Raw genomic sequence first — 19025 nt, forward strand, 5'->3', positions numbered from 1 at the left:
TTTCCCTCTCTGGGGGGAGGAGAGCAGCTCGCCCTGCTGCTTTGAGCTTGCTGGTGCCGGGGGTGGGCGCACAGCCAGGGGCAGCCATCGGGGCTGTCACCGTGGGCCACCAGGCCGCTGGGAAGCACGGCCCCTGGCACGGGGCTGGCACGCGTGTCCTCGTGGCTGGGTGAGGGCACAGAGCTCCTGGGATGGACGTGGAGCAGCGCAGGAACCCCTCGTGGGGCCATGGTCACCTTCCAAAGCCACGTGGGGGCCAAGGCCACATGCACCCCACAGGGGGCTCGGAGGGACGCAGCCGTCCCCGGGAGATGCTGTCCTGTCCCGAGCACCCATGGGGCAGGGCAGGGGCAGGGGGGGACCCGAGTTTCTGCACCACAGCCCTGGCCACCCCCATCCTGCAGCCCTGTGCCCTCCCCTGGGCACGCTGAGACCCCCCCTGGAGGCATTTGGGGGGGCGAGGGGCGCAGGGAGCTGCTTGGGAGCCAGGTGCTGCGAGGCACGGCTCAGCTCGGCTTGGCTGGCTCAGTTTGGCTCGGCTCAGCTCAGCTCAGCTTGGCTGAGTTTGGCTCAGCACGGCTCAGCTCGGCTTGGGTTGGATCGGCTCGGCACGGTCCCACAGTGTTTGGCACGGCTTGGCACGAATTGGCACGGCTTGGCACGGCTCGGCACGGCTCGGCACGGCTTGGCACGGCTTGGCACGGCTCGGCACGGCCCGGCACGGCTCTGATCGGCCCGGTACAGCTCAGCACAGTCCCTCAGCTCTCCTCACGGCTCAGCACGGCACAGCTCGGCACGGCTCGCCTTGGCACGGCTCGGCCCGTTCCCTCATCTCTCGGCGCACCGAAGCCAGCCTCCCCCCGCCCCCCCCAGCTCCCCGATCCCCCCCCGCCGCCCCCCGCCCGCTCCTGGGCGTGTCCCCCCCGGCTTGGCCCCTCCCGTGCCGTGCCGTGCCGAGCCGTGCCGAGCCGTGCCGGGGGCTTCTCCGTGCCCCCGCAGCGGGATGGAGGCGGCGGGCGGGGGGCGCGCCCGCTCCGAGGCTGCGGCGGCGGCGCCGGGGCCGGGGGTCGCGGCCCGGCCGTTTGCGGGGCGCGGGGCCGGGGCCGGGGCCGTTTTGTCATCGCCGGGGCTTGCCGGGGGGGGTGGGGGGGGGTCGGGGGGGGGGGGGGCGGCGGGGGGCTGGCAGCGGCTATAAAGGCAGAGCTCCCCCGAGCAGCCGCCGCTTGCCCGGCACCATGAGCGCTGCCCTGCCCTGGCGGCCCGGGGCATGCCCCCCGCCCGCGGCTGGGGTGGTGTGAGCCCCCCGCCCCGCTCCGCGCCGCTCTCCTCCCGGTTTTCCTTTGCCTTCCTCTCCTTTTTTCCCTTCCTCTCCCTTCCCTTCCTTCTTCCACCGCCTGTCGGCCGGCCGGGGAGGGAGGCGAGCCCGGCAGCCGCTCGGATGCTGTGATTTCTCGCCGCCCCTCAACCCCGGCTGCCCAGATGCCGTGGGTAACCCTCATGGTGCTGCTATTCATCAGCTCCGTGGAAATGCTCGCGCAGAACCGCTGGAAGAAGCAAGGTAGGGCACGCGCTGAGCCTGGCTCCCTCGTCCTGCCCAGGTGCCACCCGTGGGTGGCTTCGGGTCCCCGAGGTGGAGCAGGAGGGGTGCCACGGGGGGTCAGCTCGCCCCCCGGGGCTGTTTCCTACATCTATGCCTGGAGAGGGCAAGGCTCAGCCCCAGAGGCATCACCTGCCTTGTGCCAGCGTTGTCCCACCCGGGGTGGCGGGGGACAGGGGGCAGCTGGTGGCACGGGGACCAAAATCACAGCCCCCCGGGGCAGGGTGTGGGTGGTGGGCGCAGGGCGCAGCGCGGTGCCGGTGCTTCTGCTCGATGCGTGGGGTGCAAAACGTCCTGGGAGGATGCTCGGAGGTGCTGCAGGCACTGCTGTCCCCTGCCCCGTCCTTCCCCCCGAGCAGAGGGGCTGACCGAGCTGCTGCTTGGGTGTCCCGGGGCTGTGCCGGGGGGGCACGGGCTCGTGTCCCCTCCGTCAGGTGGTGCCACCGCAGCCTGGGCTCTGCGGGGTGCGGGGATAGGACTCCCTTTTGTAACTGGTGTTGGGGCAGGGATGGGACCTTGCGAGCCTTTGGAGGCCTCGGGCTGGAGCCTGGGCAACTTTCCCCGTGTCTGTTGGACGTTGCTGTAAGATGCCAGCGCTACGGGATGGGTGAGGGCCTCGGGTCCTCGCGGCACCCATGGGTCTGCACCCCAAATGTGCGGTGTCTCCCCCCTGTACGGGCTCTGCTGGCTGCTCAGCTCCTGCCCGGTGCCTGTCCCAGCTCAGCCCCGTGCCCAGCAGCTGCCACCGTGCCCGGGGAGGTGAACCCGGGAGCTGCCCCTCAATTCCCTGCTCCCATGCTCTGGGTGGGGGCCCCGTGCCGATGCCAGGCTCCGCCGGCTCTGCGGCAGCTCCCCGGCACCACTCCCGGTGGCAGGAGAGAGACAGGAGGAGAAGAAGGGCTGGGAGCAGCAGGCAGGGAGTAAAAGCTGCCCGGAGCCCTCCCTGGAGCTGGTTTTAAAGACGGTGGCACGGATGTCGCTGCCACATCTCATCCCATCCCACGGTGGGGCTCCGCACCTTCTCTGCCCCAGCTGGGTGTTGGAGAGAGAGCAGGAAAAAAAAAAAAAAAATCATCAAAAAGAGTCAGGGAAGGGAAAAGACGCTCGTAAATCCCTGGGTCTCCTGGGAAGCTGCTCCGGCTGCAGCCAGGAACACAAATGTTGTCAGCGTTTGGTAAATATGTAACGGAGACCATAACAACTTAATGGATCCAAGGTGCTTCATTAGCGGGCTCCCAGCACACGCAGCCTCCTGGCCGCAGCGAGTCGCGCCGCGCCGTGCCGCCGCGCTGAGCAAGCCCCTGGCCTCCAGGGGAGAGGGGACCGGGATGGTCGGGCTCGGGGGTGGCTGCGTGGCACAAGCAGCACCTGGGAAAGCCGTGCCGGAGCCGTGGGGTGTCCCCTGAGTGCGTCTCCCCGCCGTGTCCCCAGCCCTGAGCTCCCTCCCTCGCCCAAGGGGTCCGAGACCACGTCAAAGTTATTGCCCTTCGCTCGTGTTCTCGGCACCCTGGCACGTCCCAGATGCTGGCCCCAGTTTGCTCCCAGTGGGATCCAGTCCCTCGTGGGGCTGCTCCCCATGCGGGGGAAGGCGGTGGCTGCGGGCCCTTCCCCAGGGCTGTGCACCAGGCTCCGGTAACCGCAGCCTCCAGAGCTCTGCTCTGCCCAGGGCAGCCTCCTCCTTCAGCCTTTGCTGTGTCCAAAAAAAAAAAAACCAAAAAAAAACAAAAAACCAACATCTTAACGCTGTGAGACCTGCTAGCAGACAGCCTGGGCCCCGAGCACGCACCACCCGTGTTCCTGGCGCTGTCGCTGGCTGTACAGCACGAGCTGTTGCTTGGGGGTGTTAAAAGCGAGCTTTCCGTCCCAGAAAAGCCAAACAAACTCTTCCAAACACCAGCGGGTGCAGCAGGCGCCTCGCTGGTCGAGCAGAGGAGCCCTGGGGGGGCCTTTTTGGAGACACCCCACTATCCTGGGGGTGCAGAAGGACCCCGCTGTGTGGGTGGGCAGCGAAACCAGTGGCTGCCCTAGTGCTCCGGGCTCAGTCACCAGCTCCTGAAATGCCCCCGGGCCACGAGCATCTCCCTGGGCTGTGACTCTGGTGGGGAAAGCTGGCTCCAGGGACAGGAGGGCACCTCCAGGTGCTGCTGGCTGCATGGGGCTGGCCCCGCTCCTTGTCCCCGTGTCCTTGTCCCTGGGAGCAGAGCCCCCCGGGACCCGCTGCCCCCCGTGCAGGTCGGAGCGCGGCGGGAGCAGCCGGGGAGGCGGCGGCGGCGGCTCTTGAGCCACCAGACAGATCCTTATCGCGGCTCCACTTGAACGTTTCCGAAACGCTCTTTGTTCCCTTGACATATAACAGGCAGCAGCCAATTAACCCGGGTCAGGGCTCGTTTCTCCCCGCCGGCTGCTCCGGGGGTCAGCGCCCTGTCGGATGCCATGGCACGGCTGCCCGGGCTGGCACCCGGAGCTGGGCGCAGCACGGAGGGATCCCCGACCCCGCCGTGCCCCCCGCCACAGCCCCTCTGCCCCACTTGTCTCCGCAGTGAGCGCTGGCCTCTTTGAGAACTGCACGGGCTGCGTCCTGTGCTCGGAGGACAACGGCTGCATCACCTGCCACCACCGGCTCTTCCTGCTCATCTGGAGGGACGGCATCCGCCAGTACGGGATGTGCGTCCACACCTGCCCCCCCGGCTACTTCGGCGTGCGGGGTCTGGAGGTCAACAGATGCACAAGTACGTGGTGTGTGAGCCAGGGTCCCTGCGCCTCCGAGCGCCCCGGGGTCCCCTCGCTGCCCCTCAGCGCCTCTCCCAGCCCGGAGCTGCGTTTGGGAAGGGCTCCGGGTCCCTTTGCGCACCGGGGCCGGCGGCTCGGAGCTCGCCCCCAGCTCACAGCACCCCTTCCCGGCAGAGTGCAGGTCGCCCAGCTGCGAGAGCTGCTTCAGCAAAGACTTCTGCATGAAGTGCAAGGAGAAGTTTTACCTGCACAAGGGCCAGTGCTTCCGGCAGTGCCCGCCCGGCACCGCGGCGCAGCCCGGCACCCGCGAGTGCCAAGGTAAGCGGCGCCCGCTCCCCGCACCCCACGGCTCATCCCAGCGTGGTGTGGCCACCGTCCCCCTCCCCGTGCCCCTTTTTTCCCCCCAGAGACGTGCGAGCCGGGGCCCTGGGGCGAGTGGAGCGCCTGCACCCACGAGGGCCGGACCTGCGGCTGCAAGTGGGGTCTGGAGACGCGGGTGCGCGAGGTCCTGGGCGCCCCGCGAGAGGAGGGGGCTTCATGCCCCGCGCTGCTGGAGACCCGAAAGTGCCGCCTGAGGAAGCACTGCCCAGGAGGTGAGCGCGGCCCCTCCTGCCCCCCGCAGCCCCCCGGCTTGGCGCCCCGCCGCCGCTCTGCCTAAAAGCGAGGAGCCCCGCGGTGGCGGGGGGTCCTGCGGGGTTGTGGCCGGCCAGCCTGGATCTCATCTCCCAAGCATTTGGAGGCCGGTGGCTGTAAGCGTGCAGTTCTGGAGAAAGCTGCCTTCCCAGGCACATGTGCTGAGCAGCCCCGGTGCTGGCGCCGGCGGGGACGAGGCTCCCCCTGCCCCGTGAGCCACAGCCCCTGGCACCGGCTGCTGTCCTGCCCGCCCGCGAAGGGAGAGGCAGGGCCGAGGCTTTCTGCTTGGCAATTGCAAATAGAGAGGCGCGAGTTCCTCGGGGGAAATACCTGCAAAAATCCGCAAAATACCAGAAAGCCACATGGAGCTGGAGGGCATCACCCCGGGGGGATTTGCAATGGCCAAGGTCCCCAGCCCACCCTGGGATCCGTCCCCAGGGCTGGGCACCATCCTGTCCTCCCCGGTGGCTCTCCCTGACGTTGTCCCCAGCCCTCGTCCCCGGGGGCCCTCCCATTGCTGTGGCACCGCAGTTCCCTGGCTCGGGGGTCCCCGGCTGGGGGGCTGCGGCGTGGGGGCTCCCCGGTGCCCCTCTCAGCGCCCAGCCGGCGGCGCGGGCACGGGCGCGGGGATGGCGATGGGAACCAGGAGGAGCCTGATGTCATTTTTGGACGCGAGCGGCTGGGCTGAAGCTGTTCTAATAAATCTCTGCTTAATAACTGGCAGAAAGACAGATTGCATGAGATACCGATCTGTGGGCCTTGGAAGGAGATCTGAGCCCCCGGCCTCGGCGCTGGACAGCTTTGCGGTGCGGAGCCGTGGGTTCGCCGTGTATCTACACGGCAGCGGCAGGGAGGGCGCGACCGAGGAGAGGGGTGCGAAGGGGAGAGGAGAGACGGGTTGGAGGAAGGTGGGAACAACAAAAGCTGGGCGTGCTGGGGCTGCGGAGCCAGGAGAACGTCCTCATCTGGGCACCATCCATCATAAATAACGTTGCGGTGCTGACAGCGCGGCGGAGCTGATTTCCTTTCCTGCTCAGGCCCTGACTCGCAGCTTCGGGGCGCCAGGTGGCAACGATTTCGGGGAAGTTTGGCTCCCTCCCTGGCTCTGCGGCCCCTGGGCCCTTGAAGCTGGTGACAGGTTGATGTGGCCAGCTTGGCGGTGGTGCACGAGGACGGGCGGCTCTGGAGCTCGGTGTCCCGCGGCGCGCTGCCGGGCGGCTGACGGCGTGTGCCTGTGGCGCCGTGCCCGGAGCTCGGTGCCACCACAGCCACCCCCCTGCACCCATGGGGATCACAGTTTTTGGGGTGCACCGCATCTCACGGGGTGACTTAGGCACCCGCTCCTGCCCTCTGTGAGCCCCGAGGCCGTGGGGATGGGGGGCACCGCAGGGCTCCCCGCTCGGGTGGGGATCAGCTCCAGAGCCGGGTCTCTCCCCGAAACAGCCGAGAGAAATCCCCCGCGGCGTGGTGAGGCTGGAGGCAGCGGCCTCCCCGTAAGCAGGGCAGGAGCAGCCCCCTTCGTGTCTGGCAGCCCAGCCCTGGGCAGCCTGCTCGGCGTCCCCGCCGCGGCGGAGCGTGCGCCTGCCCTCGCTCCCAGGCTCCTGTCCCGACCGGCCGAGTGCTCGGTTATGGGATCCAGATGCTGGAGGACAACGAGTTCACTTGATGCAGCCAAGACACCCCAAGACCCGGAGAGCCGGAGGAAGGCGCTGCCTCGGCCCCAGCCCGGGCTGTGTGATGAGAGATTTGTGCTACCACTTCTGAGCCGTCGTCCCCGGGCAGCTGGAAGCGAGAAGCATCTGTGCTTGGCCGCGGCACAAAACCGCTCACGCTGCTGTAAATCTGCCTTGTGTTCCTGCCGCGCTCTCCAGACGCCTGGCATTCGTGCTGTGCCCTTTCCTTTGTGGGTGGCAATTGTCTGGGAGATCAGAGCAGAAAAACAGGCGGGCAGGAAAAGAGATGGAGCCCTCGCAAAGAACCAGCGTCAGCAGCGCCGGGTCCCGCCGCGGGGCCGGCCGTGGGCCTCGTGCTCCGCGCCCCCCAGCTCTGGGATGGACACAGGGGCAGAAGCTGCCTGGTTTGGGGTCCCCAACCCACTCCAAGGCATGAGAACTTCATCCATCAGAGCCCACAGTCCTGTCCCGTGTCCCGGTTTGTTTCGGTGTCTCAGCGCCGTCCCTGTCGACCCGCGGAGCTGGGAGCTGGAGGGGTGCTTGGAGAGGGGTGGGTGCACCCAGAGGCCAGCCACGTCCCACCCTCAACCCTTCCTGGTCCAGCTGGGAGCTGTGCTGTGCAGGGTTTTGGGGCTTTGGGGCCTTGGGGATTTGGGGATTTGGATCTTTGGGGCTTTGTGGTGGCCGTTGTCCTGCTCCTGCTCGCGGAGAGGTCGGGGTCTCTCCGGGCAGCACCCGCTGTGGCTGGAGGCAGAGCTGGCCGTAACCCCCAGCCTCGCATCAGGAGGCTCTCCGCTGCCCGGCCCCAGCGAGCGAGCCCTCCTTTTCTCCTTCTCTTCTCTTCCAGAGAAAACCAAACCCAAAAATAAAGGCAAAAAGCGGCAGAAGAAGCAGAAGACAGAGCCGGACGCGGGCACCTAGCGGCGCGGGCACGGCGAGGCGAGCTCCCCCTGTGCTGCCCTGCCCGCGTCGCCCCAGCTTCCCAGCCACAGAAAATTGCACAATTTTCTCTCTCTCCACCCCCCCCCCCCCATCCCCCTTTCTTTTCAGGCAATTTATGGCCTGTAAAACATTTCCTTTTCAGAAAATCTAATTTGCAGTGTCCAAAGCAATGCCTCGGGGCTCGGGGAGGGGGGTGGCTCCTTTTTTTGTTGTTGTTTTTTGTTTTTCCCTCTCCCCCTGCCTGCTCGGCCCCTTCCCTCGCTGCAGCCGGGTGAAATGGGGCCGGGGAGGGGGGTTCGACCCTGCTGATGGAGGTGACGCCTGCCCCCAGCACGTCCCCTGGGCAGGGAGATGTCCGTCCCCACGGGACCCTGACTGCGCTGGGGTGCCGGGGACCTCACAGCAGCCCAGCCCGGCCCTCAGCATCCCTTTGGTCCCCTTGTGGCACATCCATGGGCCAAATCCTGCCGGCCTCGTGCTCACAGCCTGTGGAGAGCTGGGCGAGCTCCGTGCCGGGCGTGAGCGCAGGATTTGGGGGTGTCCCTGCCCACGCACCCCGGAGCCACCGGCGCCAGCCTGGGGACGCCCCCCACCACCACCAGCCCGGCCACGCCACCAGGATCAACATCGTGACCCCCTCCCGTGGGTGCTGACCCCGGCCCCATCCCTCTGACCCAGCCACTGTGCGCGCAGCGCCCAAAAAAAACCCACGCAGGACGCGTGTGTGGCCCGTGGAGAAGCACCTCGGCACGTTTCAAACGCGTTTTGCTCGAACTGCTGCCCTCCCCGGGGGCACCTCTGTGAATATCCCGGGTCTGGCTGCTCCATCCCTGCTCCCAGCATGGGACCTGGGGGTTACGGGGGCTGCGGGGCCTTTCCAGAACGGGAGCGCTGGGTGTCAGCATCGAGCCAGCCCCGGAGCCTCGCTCGCAGGCACGGGGCAGCTCCTCCGTTTGCTTTCTGTCAAATAAAAAGCGTCGAAGCCTCCGGCACCCGTCGCCTCGCCTCGCTGCTTCCCTGCCGCTGCAGAAATGGTTTCCACGAGGCATTAAACCCCAGCCCCACGCCTCCACCCCAAAAGTGGTGGGGTGAAAAAGTGGCCAGCGGCTGCCTGGGTCGGCCTCGGACCCCTCCGAACTGCCCAGGCCCTCAGGAACTGGGGGGGGTCCCTGGGGAAAGATCTTGTTTTGGCGTTTCTCTTTGGAGCAGCAGCAGCATCTCGCGGCGTCTGAGCCAGCAGCAGGAGAAGCAACGTCCCCGGGATCCTGCCCCTTCCCCAGGTGCTGCTTTGGGACCTCCAGGGCTGGCTCTTGGGGTCCTGTAGGTGGGATCTGGGGGCTCGGGGCTGCTCCGGGTGGCCCCAGAGGCCGGCAGGGGGGTGCCTGGGGGCTCCCGAGGAAGCTGGAGATGCCCTGGAGATGCTGGGGTGCTGCTGGCAGGAGATGCTGGGACGGGGCAGCACCGTGAGCAGGGCACGAGGGCATGGAAAAAAGGCTCTCGGCCGCCCCTTAAAACCAGTTGGGGTCCCCGCTATCCAGAGGGGCCGGGGCACCCCGTGACCACCACAGCCCCCCCCCCCCCCCGGTGCTGCGTAAGCGGGCGGAAAACCCTGGGAAGGTGGCCGGGGTGTTCCTGTGCCGAGGGATTTTTGCTCTGCCATGCCAGCCCGTCCCCACAGCCAGCCCCAAATCTCCTGGGACAGCTTAGAAATAGCCCGGCACGTAGCCTGGCCCCCGTGGGCTCCGCGCCAGGCGCTGGGGCCCCGCGCTGGCCATGGGATGGCTGCGCCGCCCCGCGTGGGCGCACGGCACAGCCAGGGCTGCAGGGGCATTTTGTTTTATCCCGCACCCCGGGGTGGGTTTGGGGTGTCCCCAGGCCACCCCATCCATGGGGCAGGCGGAGGTGGGGGTCACCAGGGTCTGCACGGCACCTCCTGGGGCTGGCAGGGACGTCCCTGTGGCACTGCGGGCAGCGTGCGCCCGGATTTGATATATCACAAGTGGAATGGGGGCATGGTGTGCGTTTGGGGTCAGCCCCCCGACACTGAAATACCCCTGTGAGGCTGGGGGAGATGGGATATCCAAGGATGTCCCCGTCCCACGCAGCTTGGCCACCCCAGCAGCTGCTCCTTGCTCTGCGGGGCCGGGGTCTGCATCCAAATCCTAAACCCTAAAGGGGCAGCCCGAGCCCCGTGGGGGCAGGAGGAAAACGCTGGCTGAGCCCCAAACCCCACACGGGATCCAACCGGGTCCCACCACCCTCCGCTGGGTCCCCAGGGTCCCCGCGGGCTCGTCCCACGGCCGCAGCAGCCGAAGGCAGCGCTCGGCTTCCTCCCCTGATATAAATAGCTGCAGGCGGGGGGAGCACGGCCCGGGGGTCCCAAGGGTGACAGGGGGCAGCGAGGGCGGATGGGGGGGGACCCTCTGGGAAAGGGACGAGGGGCTCGGGGCCGGGGAGGGCACGGTGGGGACGTGGGGGGCCGGGGGGCCAGGGGTGGCCGTGCGGGGAGGGCGTGCGGCCGGACTCTGCGTGCGTGAGGCATGGAAAGATCACGTGTGAAACTTGATCTCCCCGCAGCGGGCTCGGAGGAGAGAAAAAAAGATAGAAGTATTGTTTTTAAACAGATTTTTTTTTTCCCTTTTGTTTTTCTTTTTTTTTTTTTTTTTTTTTTTTCCCTTGCTGAGCGAGACCCAGCCTAGTGATAAAAGGAGGCCGGGGCGGCCGCAGCCCGCTCAGAGCGCGCCGGGAGGAAATGCCGAGGGCGCAGCGCCGGGGCTGGGCGCTCAGCACCCACTGACCGACTCCTCGCACCCGCAGCACCCTTGGGTGCCGGGGTGAGGGGTTCCCCGTGCCTGTACCCGTGCCATGCGGGCGCTCGGCTTCGTCCTGGCGGCTCTGTGCGCGGCCGCAGCCCAGCGGCGGGCGCTGGATGGGGGCAGCCGGCGGCGTTTCCACCGCGTGCAGCACGGGCACTGCAGCTACACCTTCGTGCTGCCCGAGGCCGACCCCGTTCCCTGCCCTCCCAGCGTCGCCCCCGGCCCCTCCAACGCGCTGCTGCAGCGGGACTCGCCGGCCGGCACCGCGCACGCCGCCCGCGGGGCTGCCCAGCGCCTGCAGCACCTCGAGAGGATCCTGGAGAACAGCACCCAGTGGCTGCTGAAGGTAGGAGGAGGCGGCGGGGTGGGTGCCAGGGGGTGAGGGGAGGCGGTGAGGAGGGTGGTGGGGAAGGGGTTTGCCCCCCCCCCGCGCAGCTGCCCTACACCCAGCAAAGACGCTTGCTGCGGTCAGCTCTGCGCCTTGCCCGCTGGGCTCAGCCCCAGGGCCTGATCCTGCCCCAAATTTTTCACCAGAGGGGATGGAGAGGGTGCCACGGATGCCACTGATCAGCAGTTCTCTCACCGCCTTGCATCCCCCTGTGGTCCCCACCATGGGTCCCCTCCTGGTGCCCACCGCAGCGGCGGTGCCGGGCACCCCGTGGGGCTGAGCTCTCCCCGTCCCGGCTCAGGACGGGACCCCCACCCACCTTGGGGACCCCCATCCTGGGTGCTGCTGCGCCCCCCCAGCCCCGGCCCCTTGGCGCGAGGCAGGAAGAGGTTTTTCCTTTCCGAGGTCTCTCCCGGCGCCTCCTGACCCCGCATCTGCGGCCGAGCGAGCGGCCGCCTGCGTCACACCCGGGAAGAGCTCCCGGGAGGCTCCCCCCGGGGCCACGTCCCCGCGGTGCCCACGATGGGGACGGGGCGAGAGGCTCGTCCCCGGGTGCCACCCGCCCCCGAGCCGAGCGGCACCGCCGGGGACGCGGAGAGCGGCAGCGGGCACCCGTGGGGACACCCAGCGCTGTCCCTGTCCCCTCCTCGGCTGTCTCAGACCTCAAATTCCTCAAAAGCTGCGCCCCAGCTCCCCTCAAAGCCAGCTCTGGGTGCTGCAGAGGGAGCGGCGAGGCCAGGCTGGCGGTGACCGATGCCCCCCGCTGCGGGGACGCTGCTCCAGCAGCGCTTGCGCACCTCAGCTCCGTGCAATCCCGGGGTCCCTGCACCCTAGGGTGCTGCCGTGGGGCCCGCTGGGTGCTGCTCAGCCCCACTGGGTGCTGCTCAGCCCCGGAGCAGGCAGGATGAAGCTGCAAACCTGAGCAGCTTTGGGCAGAGGTGCCCAAAATCACAGCCCGGGAGCAGGGGGCAGCGGCCGGTGCCCATCCCCTCCCGCAGCACGGCCTCTCCAGCACAGGCAGATTTTTTTTTATTTTTTGCTTTTTTTTTTTTTTTTTGCTTTTTGCTTTCTTTTTCTGTTTCTTTGCTTTCCTTATTTAACTGGAACTGCGCAAGGAGGCTTGTTTTGGTTGGACTCCAGGCCTGAACAAACAAACTGGGCTCGAAGGAGGCACCGGGTTCGGGGACGGCTTGTAAACAACGCCAAATCCCCGGCTGCCAGCGGGGCAGATTCACGCTGTGCCCTGGCCCGTGGCTCTGGCAGGGCCCCCCCCAGCCCCTTGCAGGGCTCTCCACCCCACCAGCCCCCTCCTCTGCCACCACAGACCCCGCTGGGGACACTGGCTGCGGGGTCACCCTCTCCACGCAGCCGAGCGCAGCCCAGGAGGGACAGCCGGGGACACCAGTGAGGACGTGGCACGCAGACTGGTGGCACTGGTCGAGGACGTGGGTGGGCACTGGGTGCCTGTCAGTGCCACCAACCTGACCACGGGGCCGAGACCCTGAAGGGACTGGCCCCAGTGGCAGCCCTTTTGGTGATGTGTCCCCAGCGTGGGGACAGCGGGGTGGCCGTGCCGCGCTCCCGGCCGGTGGTCGCTCGCTGCTTGGTTTTGCTTCTGGGCAGAAATTTTTGTGCAGGCTGCGAATTTTGGGCAGTGCCCAGTCTTGGTCTCCCTGCACCAGGCTTGAGCAGGGCTCAGGACAAAACCTGGGGCTGATCCTGGGCTCGGGAGCAGTGCTGGAGCCGAGTCCTTGGTGTCACACCGCCAGGAGCCACAGGGATGGGACCAGCACCAGGGCTTGGTCCCACTGGTGTGCGTCCCCCTGCCCAGCTCCCCCTGTCCCTTCCCTGCAGGGAGGGGACCCTGTCCAGGGGCTGGCCCTGTCTAGGGAGCTTTTTGGGGTGACCCACAGCCCCACAGCCCCCTCCTGGAGTGACCCCAGCCCCTCTTCAGTTCTTTTTCCTTAGGCAGAGCCATGGTTGGGGGCTCCCCCAGAAGGGGCAGGGACCCCCAAAAGAGGCAGCTTGCAGGGAGCAGCCGGGGCCAGGGCTGGGGCTGGAGCCAGGCTTTTTCTCAGCCCCCCTCCCCGTGCCAGCCTGACCTTTTCCACGGGTATGTACTGCCCCGCGCTCAGAGGGATGTTTGTTTTGAAAAAAAAAAAAAAAAAAAAGGCAAGATCGAGAGGGAGAGGAGGCCTCCCCGAGCCCTGAGAAGCAGCAAGATTAACGACGTGGTTAAAGGGAAACTCTCCAGCAATCACTCAGCTGGGGAAATGTTTTCCAGACCCGGCTCTCAGACGCTCCCCGCTTCCTCCCCGCGAGGGAAGCCCCCGGGGACCTGGGCGCAGCCCGAGGTGCCCACGCTGGGATCCTCCTTCCCCCCCCAGCTTCACCTTCCAGCCCCTGGGGGGGGTTTACATCATTTTTTCTGCGCCTCCAGCCCCCCAAGTGCTCAAAGAGGGGCGATTTTACTTCACCTTGCACTAACAAGTGCGGCGAGGGGCTGGGCACCCCGGCACCGCCGTGCCACGAGCACCGGGACCGGGGGCTTTCCTTGCACCAGCTCATGGGGAGGGGGGCCAGGAGCCACCTGGATGCGGGGGCGCGGGCAGCTCGGGACCCTCGGGGTGGGAAAGGGGTCGGGTTGGGCAGCCCCGGCGCGGGGCCGCGTTCCCAGCGTGGGCGGCAGCGCGTCCCTTCCGCTCCCCACGGCCCCCGCGGGGCGGCCGGGGGCTGCAGCCCTCGGCGAGGCTGTCACCCCGGAGAGGGGCTGAACGGAAAGCTCACGGCGAGGACGCCAGAAATAGAAACCCTCCGGGAAGCGCCCGTCCCCCGCGGGCTGGGAAAGCGGAAGATGTTTCGGAGCCGTGTCCGCAGCCGGCTGCTTCCCAGCCCCGAGCGCTGCCCCGCCATGGGGCAGCACCGTGTGCCGGAAAAGCTGCTGTCACCGCAGCTGGGGACGATGGCACGGAGATGCCACCAGGCTTGGGAAACTGGGACAGCTGGGCCAACGCTGGTGCCGATGCCGAAGCTGGTGCCGAGCCCAATGCTGATGCCAAATCTGGTGCCAAAGCCAAGCAGGCTGCTCCGAAGCACCCAGGAGGGGTCGTGCCATGCTGAAACCCTCCCGGGCTGTGCCAATTTGGAGGACGGAGGCCGTGGTGAGGCTGGGTACGGGGTGAGCTCCCCGACTGACCCATCCCATCCTCGCTGCTCTCTGCAGCTGGAGAGCTACATCCAGAGCAGCGTGAAGCCGGAGATGGCGCAGCTGCAGCAGACGGCGGTGCAGAACCAGACGGCCACCATGCTGGAGATCGGCAGCTCCCTCCTCAACCAGAGCGCCGAGCAGACCCGAAAACTCACCGACGTGGAGGCCCAGGTAGGTGGCAGCGGCAGGGGCGCTCGGTGCTGCCCCCAGGACCGCCCCAGGGGCAGGTTTTGTGCTGCTAAAAGCGGGGAGATTCCCCGAGGTGGTGCCCAGGGGGCTGCCACTGGTGGCTGGGGACCCCGCTGCCCACCCCAGCGCTCCCCCTGCTCCCGGGCAGGTGCTGAACCAGACGTCGCGCATCGAGATGCAGCTGCTGGAGAGCTCGCTGTCCACCAACAAGCTGGAGAAGCAGCTGCTGGTGCAGACGAACGAGATCCACAAGCTGCAGAGCAGGAACAAGTAAGGGGCCGGGTCTCTGGCTGCTCTCTGGGAGGGCTGGAGCCCCTCCAGGGCTCGCTGGGGTCCCTGCGGGTGGCACAGCCCCATCACAGCCCCTTCAGCCTCGGTTCCTCCTTCACCTTCACTCTCCCTCGCTAAGGGCACCCACGAGGTAGAGAATTGCCAGGTGCCCCCGGGGACGGGGACAGCTCGCAGGGGTGCCGGGGATCCACAGCCAGGGTTTGGGGCTGCTCTGCTCCCCTCTCAGCCCCTCACATCCCTCCCCCGTGTCACCGCCATGTGTCCCCTTCAGCATCCTGGAGGTGCGGGTGCTGGAGATGGAGGCGAAGCACCAGGCGGAGCTGGCGGGGCTGCGCTCGGAGAAGGAGAGGCTGCAGGTTGTGGTGAGCCGGCAGAGCGGCACCATCGAGGACCTGGAGAAGTCGCTGCTGGCGGCCAGCGCCAACTCCAGCCTGCTCCAGAGGCAGCAGCTGCAGCTCCTGGAGGCGGTGCAGGGCCTGGTGCGCCTGGTGGCGCAGGGCAGAGGTGAGCGGGGAGAGGCAGAGGGACTGGGGGGGGTTTGGGGGGCGCTGGGGACCCTGTGCTGGCAGCTGCCCGGCTCACACAGAGATGATTTCACCCCAAAAAATGAAGAATCCCAAGAGAAAATGAGCCTCGTGCCCCCGTGGGAAGGGCTGGCACCCACTTCAGAGCGCACACCAGCCGGGGATTTGGTTTGGTGGCAGCGTGGCCACCCCCTCGCCCAGATGCACAAAAACGTCGCAAAAAAAAAAAGGAAAACCAGGGGACGCAAAAAACATCCAAAAGGAGAGGAGAAAAGCAGAAAAACCAGGCAGGGCTGCGGGACCGGGGGGGGCTCTGAAATCCCCTCTGCCCTCTCGCACGGTGGGAAGCCCCAGTGCCACCGGCGCACCCCACGGCGAGGTGGGGAGGGCACCCCAGGGCCCTGCACGTCCACCTGCGTGGCGTGGGGCTGGGACAGGCAGCACCCCCGGTGCCCCCCCCCCTCGGTGTTAATGCCTCCCCCCTGCCCCCAGCCTTGCTGCCCGGGGAGGAGCAGCTCTTCCAGGACTGCGCCGAGCTGCGCCGGGCTGGCTTCCACACCAGCGGGGTCTACACCCTGCACATCGCCAACCTCAGCGAGCCCAAAAAGGTGAGCGCAGCCCGGGGGGGAACCTTCTGCAGCACCCAGGGGTGCTGCTGTCCCCAGGAGCCACCCGATGCGTGCAAACCCCATACCAGTGGCACCACCAAGCCTGAAGTTGGGGCGTCCTCGGGCACCCCCCGAGCCAGGGGCTGAGCTCCTTGCTCCCCGCTGCAGGTTTTTTGTGACATGGAGACGGACGGCGGGGGCTGGACGGTCATCCAGCTCCGTGCCAACGGCAGCCTCAGCTTCCAGAGGAGCTGGAGGGAGTACAAGCAGGTCTGTGCGGGGACGGGGACGAGCTGGGGCACCCCCGTGCCCACCGCCCGCGCCCACCCTCCCCGTGGCTCCCCCAGGGTTTTGGGGACGCGGCGGGCGAGCACTGGCTGGGCAACGAAGCCGTGCACCTGCTGACGAGCCGGGCGCCCTACGCCCTGCGCGTGGAGCTGCGGGACTGGGAGGGCAGCCAGGTCTATGCCCACTACGGAAAGTTCCAGCTGGGCAGCGAGAGGCAGCTCTACAGGTAGGAGAAGGGCGGCGAGTTGTCCCTGGCCCCCGCAGCCCCCAGCCCCCAGGACTGGCACGGCTCGCTGCGGGTGCCCGGGGGACCCCGGGTCCCCAGGAGGTTGCAGGGTTCCTGGTGGGGTTTCGCTGGGGTTCTCTGCAGATTTCCTCCCCGGGGATGTGGCTGTGCTGCCTGCTCCTTCTTCCCCCTGGTTCTCGAAATCCCCAAGTAGATTTTGATGCCTGAAGTTGCATTAAAACCGAGGGATTTCCCACCCCAGCAGGCAGCCGGCGCACTGGCGGCCGCTCGCCGCTCCTCTCCAAAAGGGCTCGTCCCCAGGGTGCTGCATCCGTGTCCTCGCGGGGATGCCAAACCCTTGTGGTGCCAGGGACAGGGGCTGGGGGGCAGAACAGAGCCTGGGGGGCTTTTTAACCCCCCTCCCCAAAGCATCTAGCGGGTGCTGATGGCACGCCTGGTGCGCGTCGCCCTCGGCCGCAGGCTCTCGCTGCAGGACTACAGCGGCACGGCCGGGCAGCAGAGCGGCTTGGCCCTGCAGGGCACCAACTTCAGCACCCGCGACGCCGACAACGACAACTGCCTCTGCAAATGCGCCCAGATGCTGTCGGGAGGTGAGCGGGGAGCTGGGGCTGGGGTCCCGAAATCACCCCCCCAAAAAACCTCCCGGCGCCCGGCCCCGCAGCACGCTCCCGCCCCGCTCCCTTCCTCCCGCAGGCTGGTGGTTCGACGCCTGCGGGCTCTCCAACCTGAACGGCATCTACTACCCGGCCCGGCACAACATCCGCAAGCTCAACGGCATCCGCTGGCATTATTTCCAGGGCCCCAGCTACTCGCTGAAGGGCACCCGCATGCTGATACGGCCCGCGGGCTTCTAGCGCGCTGCCGGACCCCGTGCCGACCCCAGACCCGTGCCAGACCCCGATGGAACTGAGCCGCCCGGCTGCAGGAGCTGCAGGGAAGATTTTCCCCAATTATTATTCCTCACTCTTGTTCCTCTCGTCCCCTGGGAGCCCGTGCAGAGCGGTGGCAGGGCCGGGAGGGAGGCGCTCGCCGTGCCGAGGAGCTCGGGGCTGCGGGACCCGTGGGGGCTCTGCTCAATCTGAGCTTTGGTGTACGTAACCCGTCCCTTCCCAGCCCAAATTCTCACCGTCCCCACATGTCAGTGGGGTTTCTGGCTGCCCCCACCACATCGAGCAGGTACGGGTGGCTGGGAGCCAAGGGGACACGGCTGTCCCCTGCGTGTCCCCTCCTGCGTGTGCCATCCCCGTGCCAGCCGTGCACGCTGGGCGCTGCTCCTCGCGGGATGGGGCTGGTGGGAAGGGACAGGGGCGTCCCTCGAGGCACAGGGGACATGGGTCTGGTGTGATGGGTGACAGCCCCGGGGGCTGGGGGATGCTGGTGGGGGGCAGCAGCCAGGGAGGGGTGGGATGGGGCTGGGGGTGGCACACGGGGAGAGGGGCTGGGGGGCAGCGGAAGGGGGCTGGAGGCTGGGGGTGGCTCGGGGCTGGGGCAGGGGTCAGAGGGAGGGGAAGGGGGGTGCTGGCAGGGCCGAGCCCCCCCGTGCTGCCAGCTCCAGCCCCTGTGGTTGTGTGCACGTGGCAATCCCAAACTCAGAGACCAGGTTGGTGGCGGCTTGGAAAGCGCGGGGCGAAACGCAGCCGGGTCTCCATCCGCTGAGAGGAGCCCCCGCGCCCTGGAGCTTGGCACGGAGACGCTTTTATTTTTGTACAAAGAGATATTTATTGTCCCAGAGCTGCGCCGGGCAGCACCCGTGTGTCCCCCCCCCCACCCCAGTACCAGCCCTACCCAAGAGCGAGGCGTCCCCGAACCCGTGGTGTGTGTTGGGGGGGTGTCCGTGCTGCCCCTGGTTCAGCAATTTGGGCAGGAGCAGGAGCAGGAGCAGGAGCGAGCAGTCGGTGGGGTGTCCCTTGAGCTAAATTTACTGGGGTAATTTAAAAATTACCCCAGTAAAAAAAAAAAATAATAATTAAAAATTAAATTTATTGGGGTCACCGCTGGGGACAGCGCGGCGCTGCCTCGGCCCCTTGGACACCGCACGTACATAAAGGGAGCTTTCAGCAGCCTCCTCGTGATGCCTGGGTCATTTGGGGAGGAACGAGACCCCCAAATGCGCCCCCAGCCCCATCACACCCAGCTGGGGAAGGGGCTGCTCCGCCCGGCCCCATTCCCCTCGTGCCCCGCTGAGGCCGGGCAGCTCGGTGCATCGATGAGGCCGGGTGCTGCGGGCTCAGAGCCCAGCCTGGTGCCCAAATTGGTGCCCAGCCCCGTCCCCCTCAGCCCTGCTGCCACTAGAGGTCCCCTACAGCTTGGGGACCACCCCACAGCATCCTCTGTAGGGGACAGGGGTGACACCGGTGCCCCCGAAGCCCTGGGGACCAGCGGTGGTGGCAGCTGCAGAGCAGGGACCCCCCCTGACCCCCCTCCCTGACCCCACTGCCCCCACAGCACCCAGCCCGCAGGCAGCCCCCCCCCCCCGGGCCTGCCCCCAACCCCGCTCTCAAGGCCTTCGCTAATTAACGCTGATTAAAACAGGCGGTGCAGCTGCCACTTCCCACAAGGTGCTCATCAGTGGGGCCGTGCGTGATAATTAAAAAATGGAGAATGCAAATGGGGCCGCCCGGAGGCTCTGCGGGCTGCGAGCATCCTGGCTGTGAGCCCTGCGCCCCTCCGGTGCCCCCCTGTGCCCCCCCAGTGCCCCCCAGTGCCCCTCTGTGCCCCTTCCCATTCCAGGGGTGCCGAGCCAAGCTCCCCAAATCCTGCTGCTCTCCCTCTGGGGTACCTATGAGGACCAGGGGGCAAATCCCCAAGATGTGGGATGTGGGACACGGGAAAGGGGAAGGGTGGGGGCCACGGAGACCCCCCCCCAATCATTGCTCCCCGCTATAAATACC

At 67.3% G+C, this 19025-nt stretch overlaps 2 protein-coding genes across 2 annotated transcripts; both read left to right on the forward strand.

The window, feature by feature from the left end:
• Nucleotides 1-1479: 1479 nt before the first annotated feature.
• Nucleotides 1480-7554, forward strand: RSPO4 (R-spondin 4; the record flags this gene model as incomplete). The annotated part of the gene is made up of 5 exons (XM_084296750.1): nt 1480-1558; nt 4138-4326; nt 4502-4645; nt 4735-4920; nt 7481-7554. The coding sequence occupies 5 exons, from the start codon at nt 1480-1482 to the stop codon at nt 7552-7554; spliced, it is 672 nt and encodes a 223-aa protein (XP_084152876.1).
• Nucleotides 7555-10326: 2772 nt separating this feature from the next.
• ANGPT4 (angiopoietin 4) lies at nt 10327-17039 on the forward strand. Its single transcript, XM_084296370.1, has 9 exons — nt 10327-10737; nt 14003-14158; nt 14325-14446; nt 14739-14971; nt 15484-15599; nt 15768-15869; nt 15947-16113; nt 16594-16724; nt 16828-17039. Exons 1-9 carry the CDS (start codon nt 10441-10443, stop codon nt 16986-16988), a joined length of 1485 nt encoding a protein of 494 aa, XP_084152496.1. The 5' UTR covers nt 10327-10440; the 3' UTR covers nt 16989-17039.
• Nucleotides 17040-19025: the final 1986 nt, after the last annotated feature.

This window comes from Netta rufina (assembly GCF_964035555.1).
Source record: "Netta rufina genome assembly, chromosome: 16".
NCBI classification, from domain to species: Eukaryota; Metazoa; Chordata; class Aves; order Anseriformes; family Anatidae; genus Netta; species Netta rufina.

Coding starts and splice junctions, on each gene's coding strand:
- ANGPT4 (XM_084296370.1), top strand. CDS start 10,441: ATGCGGGCGCTCGGCTTCGTCCTGGCGGCTCTGTGCGCGGCCGCAGCC. Junction 15,870..15,946: donor GCTGGAGGGAGTACAAGCAG/GTCTGTGCGGGG, acceptor TGGCTCCCCCAG/GGTTTTGGGGACGCGGCGGG. Junction 16,725..16,827: donor CGCCCAGATGCTGTCGGGAG/GTGAGCGGGGAG, acceptor TTCCTCCCGCAG/GCTGGTGGTTCGACGCCTGC.